Raw genomic sequence first — 17897 nt, forward strand, 5'->3', positions numbered from 1 at the left:
GGTTGACCCTTCTCAAATTCTACGCCACTGGAGGAATTACTATTTTAGTGCCATTTTTAGATTCTCCAATACTTTTTACGTAAATAATATACTGTGAAGAGGGATAAATTGTGGGAAATACTGAAGAAAAAAGGTGTAGAGGACAAAACATTGAATGTGATTAAGAGCTTATATAAGAACAACAAGAATAGTGTCATTTGGAGAAACAACATCTCGGATATCTTTGTAACCAGTGAAGGACTGAAGCAGGGAGGAGGGCTGAGCCCACTATTATTCAATATATTTATGGACGAAATCATCAGAGCCTGTTCAAACAAAGCGAAGAAATTAAAAGTAGGGTACAAAAATTTACAAATGGTGAGGATTTCCGAAGGAGCATTCGCGGATGATGTGATGGTAGTTGCAGAAAGTGAACAAGACCTCCAAAGTAATATGGAAATCTGGAATGAAGCACTAAAAAGATATGGAATGATTTTAAATAAAGAGAAAACCAAAGTAATGAGGATAGGGGACAATAAAAAAATGAGCATTTCAATTGAGGGAAGAAAATTAGAACAAGTCGACATGTTTGAGTATTTGGGCACTAAGATAGAGGATTCAGGAGATGACGAAATGGAAGTCAACTCAAGAATAGAAAAAGCTACGAAAACATACTATCTAATGAACAGGGGTTTAATAGGAAAAAGAGAAATTTCACGGAGAACCAAGATGAATGTATACAAAACGATATTCAGACCAATCCTCACTTTCGGTTGCGAATCATGGGTATTAACAAATAGACAGAAAAGTAAATTACAGGCTACCGAAATGAAATACTTGAGAAGGGTGAGAGGAGTCACGACAAGAGACAAAATTAGAAATAATGTAATACGGGAAGAGCTAAACATCCAACCCTTGATCTCATTTATCGAACAGAAACAGCTAAGTTGGTGGGGACATCTGCAACGTATGGAAGAACAACGACAGGTTAGAAGAGTATGGGAAGCCAAAACATGGAAGAAGGCAAAGAGAGGAAGACCTAAAAAGACCTGGGACAAAACAGTTGGGGAACTGCTGGTAAGAAGAGGAACCACTTGGAATGAAGCAAGAAGAATGGCAAGAAACAAAAAAGAATGGCGAAAATTTGTATACCAGTAATGGTATACTGACTGCCACACACCATTAGATGGTATAAGTGGCTCCTGATTATATATATATATATATATATATATATATATATATATATATATATATATATATATATATATATATATATATATATATATATATATATATATATATATATATATATATATATATATATATATATATATATAAATAATATACTCTTCATTGGTAACGATTAAGTCATTAGTTTTCGAGAAATTTGAAGTTAAATATGAAACGGCACAATTATTTTGATTAATTTATGATATGATTCATATGATTAAAATTTAAAAATTATTTGTACCCAGTACTTTAAAACTATTTGGCGTATCCTTATCATACTTAGCAGAAAGTAGATGTACGGTGTACACCCTACTAAATTAAGATAAATAAACGTTTCTAGCTACTACCAGAGGCGTACGACAGGGGATAGTGAATGGTTGACCCTTCCCAAATTCTACGCCACTGACGAAATTGCTATTTTAGTGTAATTTTTTGATTTTGCAGTACTTTTTATGTAAATAATATACTCTTCATTCGTAACGATAAAATGATTAGTTTTCGAGATATTTGAAATTAAAAATGAAGCGACACAATACACCAGCGGTCGGGGTAGCGGGGTAAATTATCCCAAATGGGGTAAAAATGAAATTTTTGGGGATAAAAATGAAACTTTTGTTAGTAGGAAGTATATATTTTTAATTTGCTATTTTATAAACCTGTTAGTATTTTTTCAAGCGAAGAAACTGAATTCATTACCCTTGTCTGCGGGAATTGTGAAAGAACGAATTTCTATATTAGCAGATAATGTGAAGGAACAGGTTATTTTCGCATTAAAACAGGCTAAATATTTTGCTATTCATCTTGATGAGACAACTGATTTCATTAGCAATTCACAACTATTGGTATATGTTCGCTACAAAGGTGCAGATAATTTTGAAGAGGAATTGCTCTTTGTTCTCCTCTCGAGTTAAGATCTCGTGGAATTGATGTCTACAATAAAGTAAATGGATACTTCAATGCGCAAAGTTTAAAATGGGAAAATAGTTTTTCTGTATCTTTGGATGGAGCTGCAGCTATGCTGGGTCATATTAATGGTTTTCGGCTTTCGTAAAAAAAAATAACCCACAAATTGAAGTTTCTCACTGTATGTTTATTTATGATCCATCACCAGGCTCTTATGGTCAAATATTTAGAGCCTGCACTGGAAGCCATCATGCATGATGTCATCAAGATTGTAAATTTTATCAAGGGACATGCACTAAACACGCGGCTATTTCGTGAAATATGTCAGGACGGTGAAGCTGAATATACGGACCTACTTTATTATACAGAAATAAGGTGGTTGTCTCTCGGATATGTACTAAATACTAAATCGAGTATGGACTCTCAAAACTGAAGTCAAAATTTTTATGATTGATTAAAAAAATATTATTGTCGCAGATAAGTTTAAAAACTCTTCCTGGGTTGCATATCTCGCATATTTAGTGGACATTTTTTAAGTATAAATATATTAAACAAAGAATTGCAAGGAAAGAATATTAATATCATTTCAACGAGAGAAATAGTGTCAGCGTTTGGATTAAAGCTGCAATATTGGAGACAGAAAATGGAAAAGAACAAGATAGCTTCTTTTTCAAGGTTAACTTTGTTTTTGAAAGATTGCGAAAATATTACTTTTGCTGACATCAAGGATACAATAATTTGTAAGACATCTTATCAAACTCAGAATTCGGTTTTCAAATTACTTTCCAGATCTTGATACACGTACCGTCAGTTGGATTGTAGATCCTTTTGTAACGAAAATGAGGTTGTGTTGTGGCAGAATAGATATAGCTTAAAGGGTAGTTACTTATTTATGGAAGTTTCCTCAAACTAGGCTAGCTGGATATTTAAGAGACTTTATCAAGTGGACTCAGGAGAGGATCAGGCCGTATTTGCACGCTCGAAATAAGACGGTACCTAATGAAGTACTGGAGTGTTAAGAAACTGAATTAAAATAAGGAAAGAAATGAAAAAAAAGGAACTACTGACCGAGAAGATATTACTGAGAACGTATAAGGGCGCCAGGGAAGAATTGAATATTTTCTTCTCCACGTGACCTATATTGCTGTACCTAACTAATACTATTAAAATGGTAGGATAATAAAACATATATGTACAACCAACAAATTTAATAAAAAAAAATACCTATAACCCCTTTATACAATTTTATACAAACTAGCTAATTCCTGACGTACTAGAAGGATACGCTCTTATCGACACTGAGATTTACAGTACAAAAAAAATAAAAACAAAAATTTAATTAATTATACCAAGACAGTTATTTCGAATCACAAGTTATCTACCTAAGCAAAAATATTATATTGATATCGATCACAGTATTGGCTGACAATCCAGTATCTGACCTAAAGCGATAAACCTGAGTACAATACCTGTTAACTGAAATAAAGGTTATTAAATAGGAATTATAACCCTAGATATTGTATACAACACCTTAACATATAGCTTATAACTCCCGGACTATTTTAAAAGAATGATACGAACAGTAAAAGATAAAATTTGTTGGAAAAAAATTATTGAATATTATAAAGTTAGTTGATTTTAGAAAAATGAATTTATATGATTATTAATGTTATTATAAGTTACTGAAAAAAAATATTAAAATTGCAAGAAATTATTTAAAAGAATTGAAAATGTAAATTTTATAAAAAACCTGTCGCTTCTACAATAGTAGGGACTATGGCTTCTCCAAACTCCTGGAGAGGTTGATGATGGGAGAGCCAGATAGGTATCCTCCGGTTTTCCAATCCTAGGGAGATACTCGACCACAATGCGGATGTCAGACGAGGAGGTGCTTACAAGTACTGGTAAAAATCAATGTCGATTCCAAAACAACAAACAGAAAATAATCCCGATCCAACAAAAGAAACCCCAAAATGATTGATTATTCCATTTCCAAAAAATAAAAAGGTGACTTAATCTTCTTTTTTCCAGTGGCTAAAATAATAAAAAACCTTGATCAGCTGATTGTCCTTGAGTATACAAGAAACAGGGCCTCGACAAAAAAGGTGTATCACCTTATCAGAACTTGACAGAGAAAAAATCTAAGTAAAAAATGAAGTTTGATGTACCTACATGCTTGAAGTTCAATGACCTTGATTATCCTTGAATGGAAAAAGCTTTTTAAACGAATATAAGAAAGTATTTGGACAAGTAAATGTGGATCTTGTAATCAAAGATTACTACATGGAGTTATATAAAGGAGAAAAGGAAAATTATCATTGATTCCAAACTTATTTTGAACCGGAAATATAATGAAAGATTTTTTTTTCTGTAGAAACATAAGTGCGATGGTATTGAAGTATTGCAAATATGATGATTGAAGAATAATAATTCATATAAAGATAATATATGTAAGATATTGAAAATGAATAAAGGGCTATTTTTTAAGGAAAAACATAGCTACCAGACATTTCTGTAATACATACCCATTGTTCTTCAAAAAAGTATTGGAAACCAAAAACTCGTCTCCTCAAAACACTCCACAAAACCCAAAACAAAATAACTCCTTCCAACATAAACTAATCTTCTACTAAAATATTTCAACCAAAAGGTAAATTCTTCCAATGGCCACTGGAGACTTGTTGACTCAACAAAAGACGAGATTTAAGTGACGAACAGCTGCGGTTGCCGAAATGACAAACACGCCAGCCGGATGTCGGCATCGCCAGGCGAACCAACTTATAGACCCTGAATTCCCCAAAAGTTACCAACATCATCCAAATACTTATTAAAAATCTAGGCAATACCTACTACACGTTGACGTATATTTGGTTGCATACTTATTGGGAGTTGCTTTTCCTAATAAATATTTTGAAATGCATATTATAAAGTGACGATGAGTATCACTCATCGTTACACTTTTAAATGTGAAATTGCTATGATACCAGTTACCAGAAGAACCTCCAGGTTTGGCAGAAGCAATTCTTGAGCTTCGATCTAATACTGAAGCACGTATTCAATTTGAGAGTAAACCAAATCTGTCGTCTTTTTGGATGCCAAAAGCTGCAAAGGTTTTCAAAATTGCACATAAAGAAGCGGTTAAAAAATCGCTGCCATTTGGAACAACATATTTGTGCGAACACGGCTTTTCCACTCTAATGAACATAAAAACGAAGAACAGGAAAATATTAAACGCCGAAGATTGTATTCAAATCGCTCTTACATCAAAATTCCCAATTTTGAAGCAATTGTATCGAACATGAAACAACATCATTTCTCCAAAACGTGAAGCAAGAATATTTTCAATTATTCTTTTATTTTTCTAATTTTTTCAATTCTAATTTTTGTTTGTACCACCATTATTATTTTTGTTATAATTTGTTACAGTACCCGAAATTGTCAACCCTCAATTGTATCCCAATGGGTTTCAATTTGTTATATATGTATAGGTAATTACTTATATTACTATTATTACCGTTAGGTATTACTAGGTTTTACATTGTTAAATGGAATAAATTATGTTTAAAATAAATTTTAAGTTATTGTTTTCTTTTCAAAATTATCATGGTGGCTATAATATGAAAGATCCTAAAAAGAGGCGATTTCGTTTTTTTTTTTGCTCTTCGCCATGAGGTAATATCAACATACACAAAAATATTTTGGGGAAATGATTAAAAAAGTTCCCATACCGATGCAATACACTGATCAAAATAACCGTGTCGTTTCATTTTTAACTTCAAAGATCTCGAAAACTAATGACTTTATCGTTACGAATGAAGACCATATTATTTTCATAGAAAGTATTAGAGAATCCAAAAATTGAACTAAAATAGCAATTTCGCCAGTGGCGTAGAATTTGGAAAGGGTCAAACATTCACTTTCCCCCGTCGCCCGTCGTACGCTTCTGGTAATAGCCAGAAACGTTTGTTTAACATAATTTAGTAGTTTGTACAGTACCTATACTTCCTGCCAAGTATGAAAAGGATACGTCGAATAGTTTTAAAATGCTGAGCAAAAATAGTTTTTAAATTTTTAGATAAAACACTTTGTAACTCAGTAAGGAACCACATTTTATTTAAGTGTTTTAGGTTAAATCTTCGTATTTTATGCTAAGGTTTCTCCAGTTACTATATGGACAAATTTTAATGAAACACTCTGTATAAACCATTAAAAAATGAAACAAAAATATTTTTCTATGGATGCTATACAATGTGCAACTTCTCTCACTACTCACATACATTCAAAACGAACAATTTCTCAGGCTGTGAGAAAAGTCGGCCATTTCAGTGAGAAATATTTTTTCTCACGGGTTCCATACGTAGAATCGCGGTTTCCATGGTAACATGCACAATACAAACACAAATATTTTTGTCAAATACAATGTGTCAAATCAAAACTTACCAGGAATTACCTTTCAAAACTGTTCAAATATAACTGGTAACTATAATTTTAAATAAATAAAAGTATATAAATAATAAGAATATTAAATACCTACATATGTGTATAATATGTATTTTATTTCCATTTTGGCATATAATCTACATAAAAGCACCTAAATTATTTAATTTTGAAATTTGAGCTCTTGACAAAAACGTATCCATAGAAAAAGTACAGTGTACAACACGTGAGAAAACGACATATTTCTCGCTCGCTTGATTTGCGGCACTCGCCTAGTACCTCGGCTTGTGCCAACAAACTTCTGCGCTCGTGAGAAATATGTCTTTTTTCCTCTCTTGTTGTACAATATACTATTTAGTCGCTTTGCAAAATAATATAATTTTATTTTCGAAGACAAAGAACCCTATATTTCTGGTGTGTATTCATTTCTTGACTTCCAGTGTTCGAACTTAAAACTTCGAACTTCGTTGTCTAATTGTCAATTTATCTGAAAGAAACTTTTCTGGTAGGTATATGATCTTCATAAAAAGCTTTTTGTAGTTGAATCGATGTCTAGACTGAGGAATATAAATAATCAGCCGTTTGATAATTTGTAAAAATTTATTTTAGAAACAAATATTAATTTCGATTTTCTGTAACAAACTTTATATATCTAATTAAAATATTTAACTAGGTCTGAACTATTCACTGTGTGCAAGCGCTACCAAAGTTACTGCTCAACTTTTTCCGTGACATTAGTAATTAAGTTTATAATTTAAGAACAGTTCCACAGCAGGAGCTTCAGTGAAGCAGGCGAAATTAAACGAAATACGTAATATATTGAGAAATTCCTGTTATATTAACTTGAGTTTTGAAACAATGGAATTAGTATGACTTTGTACAGTTCTTAATAACTTTTATAGAGGAAGTAAAAAGTTTACAAAATGGCTCCGTTTTAAAAGAATGGCTTAAAGCTGTCTTCTTTAAAAAATATAACTTCCCGTTTTATGTGTCATAATGGGAGAGGAAGTAAGATTTTTTTAAATTTTACAAACGAATATTTCAAGTAATGTATTTTTCAGATATGTTAGAGAAATTATATTCCTAGTTTATAAAGGTTAAAATATTTAAAAAAGACTAAAAAGTTCAAGAAGATTTTATATACTTATTGTACCTACTTTATTTTCTTTTTGTATAGAATATCCTCGGAAAGCAAGCTTGTATAGGCAATGATTACCAGCGAATTCATTAGAACTCATGAGAAAAGTAACTGACTATCAAACAGGCATAAGGTGGAATATATTCAGTTAGAAGATCTTGAATATGTGGATAACATCGGCCAGCTAACTGTACAGAAAAATCATACAATCAAAAATTGACAAATTACCACAGTACTCCAATCGGACTTCGAATAAACACAGAGAAAACCAACGGTTAAAAATGTTAACTACCCAAATAATAAAATAATGGTGAACGGTAAGAAATTAGAAGAGGTAGGCAAGTTCATATATTTGTGATCAGTCATGGAAAGGAGCGGGGGTGTAAAAAGGATTACAGACGAAAATAATAAAAGCTCAATATGCATTCAACGCTTTAAATATAATTTGGAAAACTAAAAGTATTCTACTCTATGGACCAGAAACATGGAAAAACGACGAAAGTACAACTAAAAAACTGAAAACTTTCGTAAGGAAATCTTTATGAAAAATCTTGAAAAGGTACTAGTCCAACAGAATAACTAATAAAAAACTATGGGGAAGAACAAAGCAAACTAACATATCTACTACAGTCAAGAAAAAAATTGTTTAAATGGATTGGCCATTCTTTAAGTAAAGATCACAGCAACATAGCAAGACAAGCACTTGCAGATCCAAATGGAGATGAGTTCCATACTGCACAGACCGTGCACTCTGAATACAAACAGGGGAGACCTATGTCTTGCAATGGCCTTAAAATATGCTGATAATGTTGATATATAAGGTCTAAGACTTTCTTAGGGTCTCATAAAGTACTTGTCTACCAAAGTGTAATTGTTAGATACAAGTTTTACAATTTGCTAAAAAATATATAGGAATATTAGGCCCGGATCCCGAGTACAAAAAAAAATTTGTTAATAGCAAGCTGAAAATTTGGTAATAGCTTAACGGTGTCTAGTCGGACAAACTTTGATGTGCGGGAACACTGGAAAAGTGGAAATTTTAATTGTGGAACAGGTTACAGGTTTGGAACGTCAGACTACGAAAACGTCCCATGTATTTAGTCGGACAGAACTTCCAATTGATTTGTTAACCTTTCATTAAGAGGAAAGGAACATTTTGACGTATGTCAAAATTTTCAATGTATTTTAAATGTAATAATTTTTGTCAAATCCTGAGAAAACTAATAAGTATTTTTGAAAAATTTATACGCAGAATGAAAGATTACTTTAGCTATTACCGAGGGCCGAAAATCACTTAGAATGAATAAAAAGTTTCTTTTGAATGAGATATTTCTAATTAAATGTCACACTAAATTTTGTCTTAGTTTTTCACCCCTGTAACTGATTAAAATAAACATTATAGAAGTTTTCAGAGACTTTCTGCCCTCGGTAATAACGAAATCTTTCATTCTGCGTTTAAATTTTTTTAAAAATACTTATTAGTTTTTTCATGATTCGAAAAAAATGAATCCCATTTAAATAGCATTGAAGCCGAAAGTTCGTACCCATCCCCTTAAACTCTCATGCAAAAATCAGACTGCTATTTACCACCAACATAATTTCTGTTATTTGACATGTTCTACGTCTTGCACTTTAGAATGCCCAACACATTTGTCGGAAAAATATTTTTTTTATATATTATATAAAGTTTGCTATTTAATAAACTTAAAAACAACCTGTTAGTTTTCACAATCATAAACATGTCAGGATGACACGTTCCACAATTAAAACTTTCCCTGCTCCAGTGTTCCCATACATCAACTTTTGTCCGACTAGACACCGTTAAGCTATTAACAAATTTTCAGCTTGCTATTAATCAACTTTATTTGGTACGCGGGATCCAGGCGTATATTTACCTTATATCACTTTTAGTATTTACTCTCCTTATATTAAAAATTTATTGTTTCTTATATTTAAAAAAAACTTCCACAACTCGGAGGCCTTAATATGCTATTTATTGAGTATTGCTTCAAATGACAATATTTTGCATTATTTTTCATGGAAATATTTTAATTCATCAGTTAATTTTGCTAGTCTAAAATTTCATGTGCTTGCAAGTAAATAGAGTCCAGACCTAGTGCACAAAATTAGAATTTAATATATTTCTCTTACATACAATTCATTATGTTTGTCCTAACTTAACACTAGTAGAATATTGACAAAAACAAACATGTTAAGAAATAATAATTGCAGTGATGCTGTGGATACGCTTCTATTATAAGCACTCACTGAAAATAAAAGAAGATAATAATTAGTGCTATAAAACATAATATTAACTTTGATGTTTTCATCTTTGTTTATAGAGTAATATAACTAATACAATAATAGCTTATTTAATATAAAGAGATATTTAAAAAGTTTTCTAAGGAAACACAGTAGATTAATAGCCTAATTATGGATTTGACAAGAGTGTGGAAGAGGTTGGAAGAGCCTGAGGAAAAAAGATACTGTAAAAAACTTGGTGGTGGAATGATGATGTGCAATAGAAGGTTAGAGAGAACAAAGAGGCTAGAAAAAGTAAGACAGGTCTATAAAAGAGGACAACAAGGAGATATACAAGTATGCAAAGAGGGAAGCAAAGCGCGCTGTAGAAAAGATTGTCTGCACAGCTATATGAAGGCTTGGAAACACTCGAGGAGTTAAAAAGGTTTTAAAATATTTCTAAAGCATGGGGCAAGTGATCAAATATCTTGATTCATGTACGGCAGATTAAGAGTACAGATGGAAGAGTGTTAAGCACCGATGTTTAAATAACATGAGAGGCAGAGGATGTGGGACCCCAAATGAGAATGTAATACCGAGGATAGACTAGAAAGGACAGGATCTGGACCCCGATTTTTGACCCTTCGCTCGTTATCGATCATGCTTTATCTGTACACTCTACAGATACACTCTACAGATACAGATAGCGAATGATAGCAATGAAACAGGTGGAGCGACTACAGTATCAAAAAATGTGCGAGATCAAAGACTGCAATGATTTGGTATCAGGACAGAGGCCTATAATTGGCATTGAGGATCCGTCTACTTCGCTGCAACGTCTTACTTGTCGAGTCCTGAACTGTGAATAAAATCGATCTAAATCTCCTTGAGGCTTTCTAAATATGGTTCTATAGAAGAATTTTATTCGAAACTCCACAATACTAAAACGTCTCAGGAAGAATATTGAGATTATAAAAAGCATCATCAAGTGAAGAATTTGGTCTGTCATTAAACATAAAGAAAACGAAATTCATGGTTATATCAAAGAAAAATATTAGAAACATCAATCTACACGTAAATAATAAGACGATAGAACGAGTTCAGAATTATAACTATTTAGGGACGAACATTAGTGAAACAAACGATTATACCAAAGAAATCCGAATTAGAATAAAAAAGGCTAGAAGTGCATTCACTAATATGAAACAAATATTGTGTAGTAGAGACCTCAGCCTAGATCTTAGAAAGCGAATACTTAATGTTATGTATTTTCTCTTCTTTTGTATGGTGTGGAGACATGGACTCTCAATAAACAATGCCTCATTTGATTCAATCAATCAGATTGGAAGCATTTGAGAGGTGGACGTATCGAAGAATGCTGGGAATCTCCTGGACAGACAGAATAACCAATGAGGAAGTACTAAGGAGAATATAGAACAGCAGGGAGATACTAGATTCCATCAAAATAAGAAAACTTCAATACTTGGGTCATATAACACGTAGTGGCAGATATGAACTCCTAAAATTAATTATGCAGGGAAAGATTCAAGGAAGGCGCAGCATAGGTAGGAGAAAAATGCCCTGGCTGAGAAATCCCAGAGAATGGTTTGGATGCAGCTCAACTGAACCCTTTCGAGCTGTAGTGTCGAAAGTGAGAATACCAATGATGATTGCCAACCTTCGTCGCGGAGATGGCACGTAAAGAAGAAGAAAAAGCATCAAGAAGAGAAAGCTGGGGTAGGTTGCTACAAAATATTATGCAAGGAAAAATAGCAGACCAACGCAGTCCAGGACGAAGGAGGACCGCATGGTTGAAGAACTTGTGAGATTGGTATGGGGTTGATACAAGCATGCCATTAAGGGTGGTGTGACGTTCCGCCCCTTATAGAATCCATTATTGATGGGAAGATATTATTTCATTATTTTTAGAATTATTTTCTTTCAATGGTTATTAAAATATAACATAACACCATCACAGAATTTTAAATGCTTGTGACGTCACATTTTAAGTGTGGCAACATTGGTTTGCTTGCGTTTGACAGCGTATCGATGGGAGAGGGGAATTGAATTGCCCACGGAGATCGTCAGCCAGCTAACGAGAGGGGATTGGCTTTCTAGAAGTGTGTCGGAGTGGCAGGTCGGTAGCTTGATATTTTACCCACAATTTCAAGATCCAAATTATAATTAAAGATTGAATCCATCCAGCATTAGGGAATATAAAGTTATTAGTGAATACGAAGTTGAAGAATTTGAATGCAGATTTAAACCACCACTATGAAATCATAAAAAAAAAAGAAAACCTAAGACCACCAAGGTAGACCACTTCTAGAGAGACGGTCACTAGGAGACCAGCCTGGAAGATCTCCATATCTATCTTTTTCGCCTGTACCTTCAACTGGTTTTTTTTCCACCTGTTTTCTTGTACCTCCAGCAGGACAGTTGCAAGAGGGAGTTAGCACCCCCTTGTGCTCATTGCATCCCGGTCAATTTGGGGAATACACAGCAAGGAACGCACCGCAAGGAACATTGGAAGATTGTGAAAAGGGGTTTGTGTTGATGAACATTCGGTTTGCTCTAAGTAAAAATTTAGACTGTTTTTTGTGATTTTCAGGATACTTAGTTTATTCATATAGGTACTTTATAAATTTATTGCACATAACCTTTCCCTTTTCAAGATTTTTATAGTATTACAGAACAGTATAATAATTGATAGCGTTCCCCAAAGCTGCGTAACCTCCATGGTGAGAATCTCTGAGCTCAGATACTTTCCCATACAATAGTGTTGGTACTCTTATATTTTTTTTATTATTCTTTGGCTTGTTTCCCTTTTATATAACTATTTAAACTCCTTTAATTATTTTAGTATATTTTAAATTAAATTTTTCAAATTAACTTCAAATATCATTAAAAATTTCTATTATTCAAATTATTTAACTTTAACTATTAATTTTTATATTAAATTCGAATAAATCCCTAGTACCCATCCCCTCAGGAAGGTACTAGTTTTACTTGCCATTATTATTAAGAACCACGAGTCGGTAAAAGGATCTTTGGTATCCAGAACTCCGTTGGTTCACTTAGGGACTTGGTACCCGTCAACTCATTGAGTTGTACATACATATATTAAATATCTTGTTCATATTATCAGGTAGTATTGAATTAAGTGTACGTATGATATTCGTACCATTGTTATTGGGTGAGGGTAGTTACTGCTAACCAAGTGTAAGTTGTACTTTCTGTATTAGAGGTACCCTTATTCAGATTTTCTAACCTTATTAAGATTATTCTTAGATTATATTTGTAAGGTAATTCTGTAAATGACTTTCACTAGTATTTTTTTTTGTCATGTTAGAGTTACATACTAGTTACTTGTCTTAACTCGGAGATTGTGAACATCTAGTAGTTAAATTTAATAAATATATATTTATTGTGCATATTTTTTTTCTCATATTACTCCTCTATATTTGTACATTTAATATACTTTTATTACAAATTTAATATACTCTATAGCAGCGTAGAATACCTGGAAGAGGGTTAACCCAGTTATCCTTCTTCTGGCGCCCAAAAATTTATTCTATTTTCATTATATTATTATATTTACCTTATCTACTTTGTGAACAGTGTCTTAATATCTTCTTTTCTAGCCATCATTGTCATTTCCTTTAATTTATTGTCCAGCCAGAAATAGCCGTGCAAATTGGCCGAATCCTTCCTTGAGTGTCAAGTGGCCATTCTCTTGCATATTGAGCTAGCTATTCAAGTTACATCTATCTATTCATAATTTTCCATCTCCAGTCCTATATCAAGTCTATACTCTTTGTCTTTACATCTTCCCATACAAGTACTACTGCGAAGTAGTATTTTAGTTACTTCAGCTTCTTCCAACGTAGAAGCCACACATTTTTGTTCCTTTGGCTACATTAAGTAGATCTTCTTTTTCCTACTTCTGTTGGAGTTTATCACTCTCTGTGCATTCACTCCAACAGAAAATCTCCTTCTATCTGGTTACATCGGCTTCCCAACGTGGTGGCCTTATTTTTGGTCTGAGACAGTATTTATTTAGGTCAATTCTTCTCTTTTTATCTCAAGTTTCTTTGTTATTTCCGTTTGGTATCTCTATACACATCTTGTTACTTATTTATTTTATTTTTAATTTCTGATACATATCAGGTATTCTTATACGCTGTTTTGATTTTTGTTTATATTTTGGGACCTCATTATAGTATAGGTTTGTGCAACTTACATTCTGGGTTAAATTTGAATTTTTTATTGGGAACTTATATTTAATATTGCTATTAATAATATAATTCATATAAGGTAATTTTTATTCCTTCAGCCAATAGTGGTATAGTTGGAGGTACAACTAAGCATTGATTATTATTATATATATCTTTTCCAAAGTGGTGGTAAGTTACATATAAATAAAAATTTACTTCCAGTATTTAGGTAGTAGGTTTACTTGAGTATACATTATTTATTGGATTATTTATCCATTTATTTGATCTTATATATTTATTTGATCTTATTTATTTGATTATATACTTCATTATATATATATATATTTTTTGCTTGCCATTTTGATTTTGTTGGTGTGTTGCGAATATTTTCTCGGTATATATATTTTGCGTGCAAACTTAGGTATCTTTCATACTTCTGTTCTTTGGACTACTTGTCAATAATTTTGCTCTCATCATGGGTGCTTTTAAAGCTGAACATCTTCTGGTGGATGAACTGGATTATGAATTAAAGATTAGGGACATAATGCCAGAGGAGTCGACAACTGTCGATAAAAAACGCAATCTTCTGAGAGGTGCTTTGAAACAAGAAGCTGGCAATAGGAGTTTTCTCCAAATATCAGCTGTATCCATCCCTTTTGAGGAACAACAGAAAGGAATCTCTGAAACATTGGACAGCTTGTCTAAAAAAATCGAAAAATTTAGGGGAACTGTAAAGGATACAGAGTATGCGCGATTAACATCTCGTCTAGGCCATATTTCTGCCCGTGTACACTTGTTACACTGTCCTACCGAAGAACAGGAACCTTTCAAGAAATCTGTTTCTCTTAGAATATTAACACTAGAGGGTGAACTTGATTCTAGAGTTAACCCCATAGCTACCTCTACTCCTAATGCTCCAGTCAATGTATCTAGTTTCACTTACTCCAAACCTGTGCAAGTACACAAATGGGGTATTTCATTTTCAGGTGAAAAACAGCACACTGATGTGATGTCATTTTTGGAAAGGGTTGAATGTCTTCGAGTATCTAGAGGTGTTTCTGAAGAGGATTTGTTTGCTGCATCTGCTGAACTGTTCACCGGGACAGCTTTTACCTGGTTTAGGAATAATAGGGGTAATTTTTCTTGTTGGTCTGATCTGATTAAAAAGTTGAAGTCAGATTTTCTTCCGTACTCGTTCCAGGACGACCTACTAGATCAAATTAAGAATCATAAGCAGAAACCTGGGGAATCTGTTACTATGTTTATTAATACTATATTAGGTATGTGTAGTCGTTTAGACACTCCTTTGTCAGATTTAGCTAAAATTAAAATCATCCTTAAATGTCTATTACCCTTTTATCATCAACAATTAGCTCTTATGGACATTCAGAACATTGATGACCTTACTATAAAGTGCAAACGTTTGGAGGAAACTTTATCCTGGTCTTCGCAACCTCCATCCACATCTCGATCCTATTCTAACTCTTCTTCTCAGCCAACTTCCTTTAGGCAACGTTCTTGGCCAAATAAGGGCCATGATCATAATGTTTCGGTTGTTAGTTCTCTTGTCTGTTGGAATTGTGATCAGCCAGGTCATCCGTTTTACAATTGTGCAATTCCTCAAAGTCGTATTTTCTGCCATGGTTGTGGCCGAGAGAACACCCTTAAAAGGAATTGTTCTAAGTGTTCGGGAAACGAGACGTCGGAGGTCCGTCCCCTGAACGTTTCTCCGTCCAACACCCAATCAGGGAATCCAACCCCATCGTCAAACGAAACTGCTGGACCAAGCACATCCAGCAACCCAAACCCATCTTCACGAAAAGGGAAAGGGGTGTCGTTCAAGAAAACAGCACACACCACAAAACAAAATTAAACCAGAAATTAATTTCTATAGATGATACGTTAGATTCGCTTGATTCAAATGATCACAGATGTTCATTTACAAATTCTTCTTTGATTGGTAGTGTTCAACGTAACAATAATAATTGTGATAGTGATGTAGTTCCATTATCTATATTAGATTCTAGTTTTGTTAATGATGATGATACGTCTAGGTTAGTTCCCTATAACGGTTCTAGACAACCAAATACTTTATATCTAGATATTAATTCTTTATTAGTTAGGAAACAAAATGATAATAGGCCATATCTCCCTATTCAAATTCTAGGACAATCGTGTTTAGCTTTGTTAGATAGTGGCTCTAATATTTCCTTGATAGGGGCACATTCATTAAATTTATTGAAAAATTCTAGTATTCCCATTATGCCCATTTCATCTTTGCAAGTATCTACTGCAGATGGTACAGTTCAGTCCATTACAGGCAAACTCCAAATTGAAATCACAGTGGCCGATTTATGTAGAGAAATTACATTCTATGTTATTCCTTCCGTGCAGAATTCTATAATTCTAGGTATGGACTTTTTCAATGCTTTCAATAGCACCTTAAGTTGTTCTGATTTTTCTTTTTCCATATCTGAATTTAATTTATCTACCCTTAGTGCTATTCATGATTTTGCTAGTTTATCAAGCTCCGAACAAAGGCAATTAGAGAGTATGATCTCTAAATTCACTACTCTTTCTTCAAAAGACAAACTAGGTCGTACGTCGTTAATATCTCACACTATCGAAGTGGGAAATCCCACTCCTTTTAGGTTGTATCAGTATCCCATACCTCAAGCCTGGCAGGCAGATTTAGAAAAAGAAGTAGATTCCATGCTTGCTTTAAATATCATAGAACATTCAACGTCGTCCTATTGTTCCCCACTCTGGTTAACGAAGAAGAAGGATGGATCCTTCAGGATCTGCTTTGACGGTCGAAAACTAAACAGTATCACAACGAACAGGGATGCTTATCCTATCCCCAGAATAGATGTGATTTTGAGCAAAGTTCAGAATGCCAAATACATCTCTTCTATTGATTTGTCTAAGGCCTTCTTACAGATCCCACTGAGTGAAGAGAGCAAGAAGTATACTGCTTTTGCTGTCAGTGGTAAAGGATTATTCCAGTTTGTCACCATGCCTTTCGGTCTTGTTTCTGCTCCTCAGACAATGTGTCGTCTGATGGATTTAGTCATTGGTCCACAGTTAGAGCCCTATGTTTTCTATTATTTGGACGATATTTTGGTTGTCACTCCCGATTTTTCCCTTCATATGGAAATTTTAGATAAGTTATTTTTACGTCTTAAGGAAGCTAATCTGACGATCAATTTGGATAAATGTCAGTTTTGTCGTCCTAGTCTTAAGTTCTTGGGTTATGTTGTTGATAACCAGGGGCTAAGGACTGATCCTGAGAAAATAGTAGCTATTAAAAATTTTCCCATACCTAAGACCACCACCCAAGTCCGTAGGATATTGGGAATGTGTGGCTATTATCGTCGGTTTGTACCGTCATACTCTACCTTGTTGTCTCCTCTTACTGATCTTTTGAAGAACAGGAAAAAGGGACAGACCATTACTTGGACTCCTGAGGCCGATGAAGCTTTTCGGCGCGTTAAAGATGCTTTAACGAGCGCTCCGGTCATGATGTCACCTAATTTTGATGAGCATTTTTATCTAATGACAGATTGCTCTAATACTGCTTCTGGTGGCGTATTATTTCAGTTGAAGGATGGCTCTGAACACCCAATAGCTTACACTAGTAAGAAGTTGAATAAGGCCCAGAAAAACTATTCAACCACAGAGAAAGAACTCTTAGCTATCATCCATGGGTTAGAAGCGTTTCGTTATTATTTGGAAGGTCGTAATTTCACTAT

The 17897-nt window shown here is 33.6% G+C and overlaps 1 protein-coding gene across 1 annotated transcript in view; it reads right to left on the reverse strand.

Moving 5' to 3' along the window:
- Positions 1–7130: 7130 nt before the first annotated feature.
- Positions 7131–17897, reverse strand: part of LOC126890525 (uncharacterized) — a 236605-nt gene continuing 225838 nt past the window's right edge. The window contains exon 6 of the mRNA XM_050659530.1: positions 7131–9954. Coding sequence (XP_050515487.1) covers positions 9860–9954 — 95 coding nt within the window. The 3' untranslated portion in view covers positions 7131–9859. The remainder of the gene's footprint in view (positions 9955–17897) is intronic.

The sequence above is a fragment of the Diabrotica virgifera genome, chromosome 8 (genome assembly GCF_917563875.1).
Source record: "Diabrotica virgifera virgifera chromosome 8, PGI_DIABVI_V3a".
Taxonomy (NCBI): domain Eukaryota; kingdom Metazoa; phylum Arthropoda; class Insecta; order Coleoptera; family Chrysomelidae; genus Diabrotica; species Diabrotica virgifera.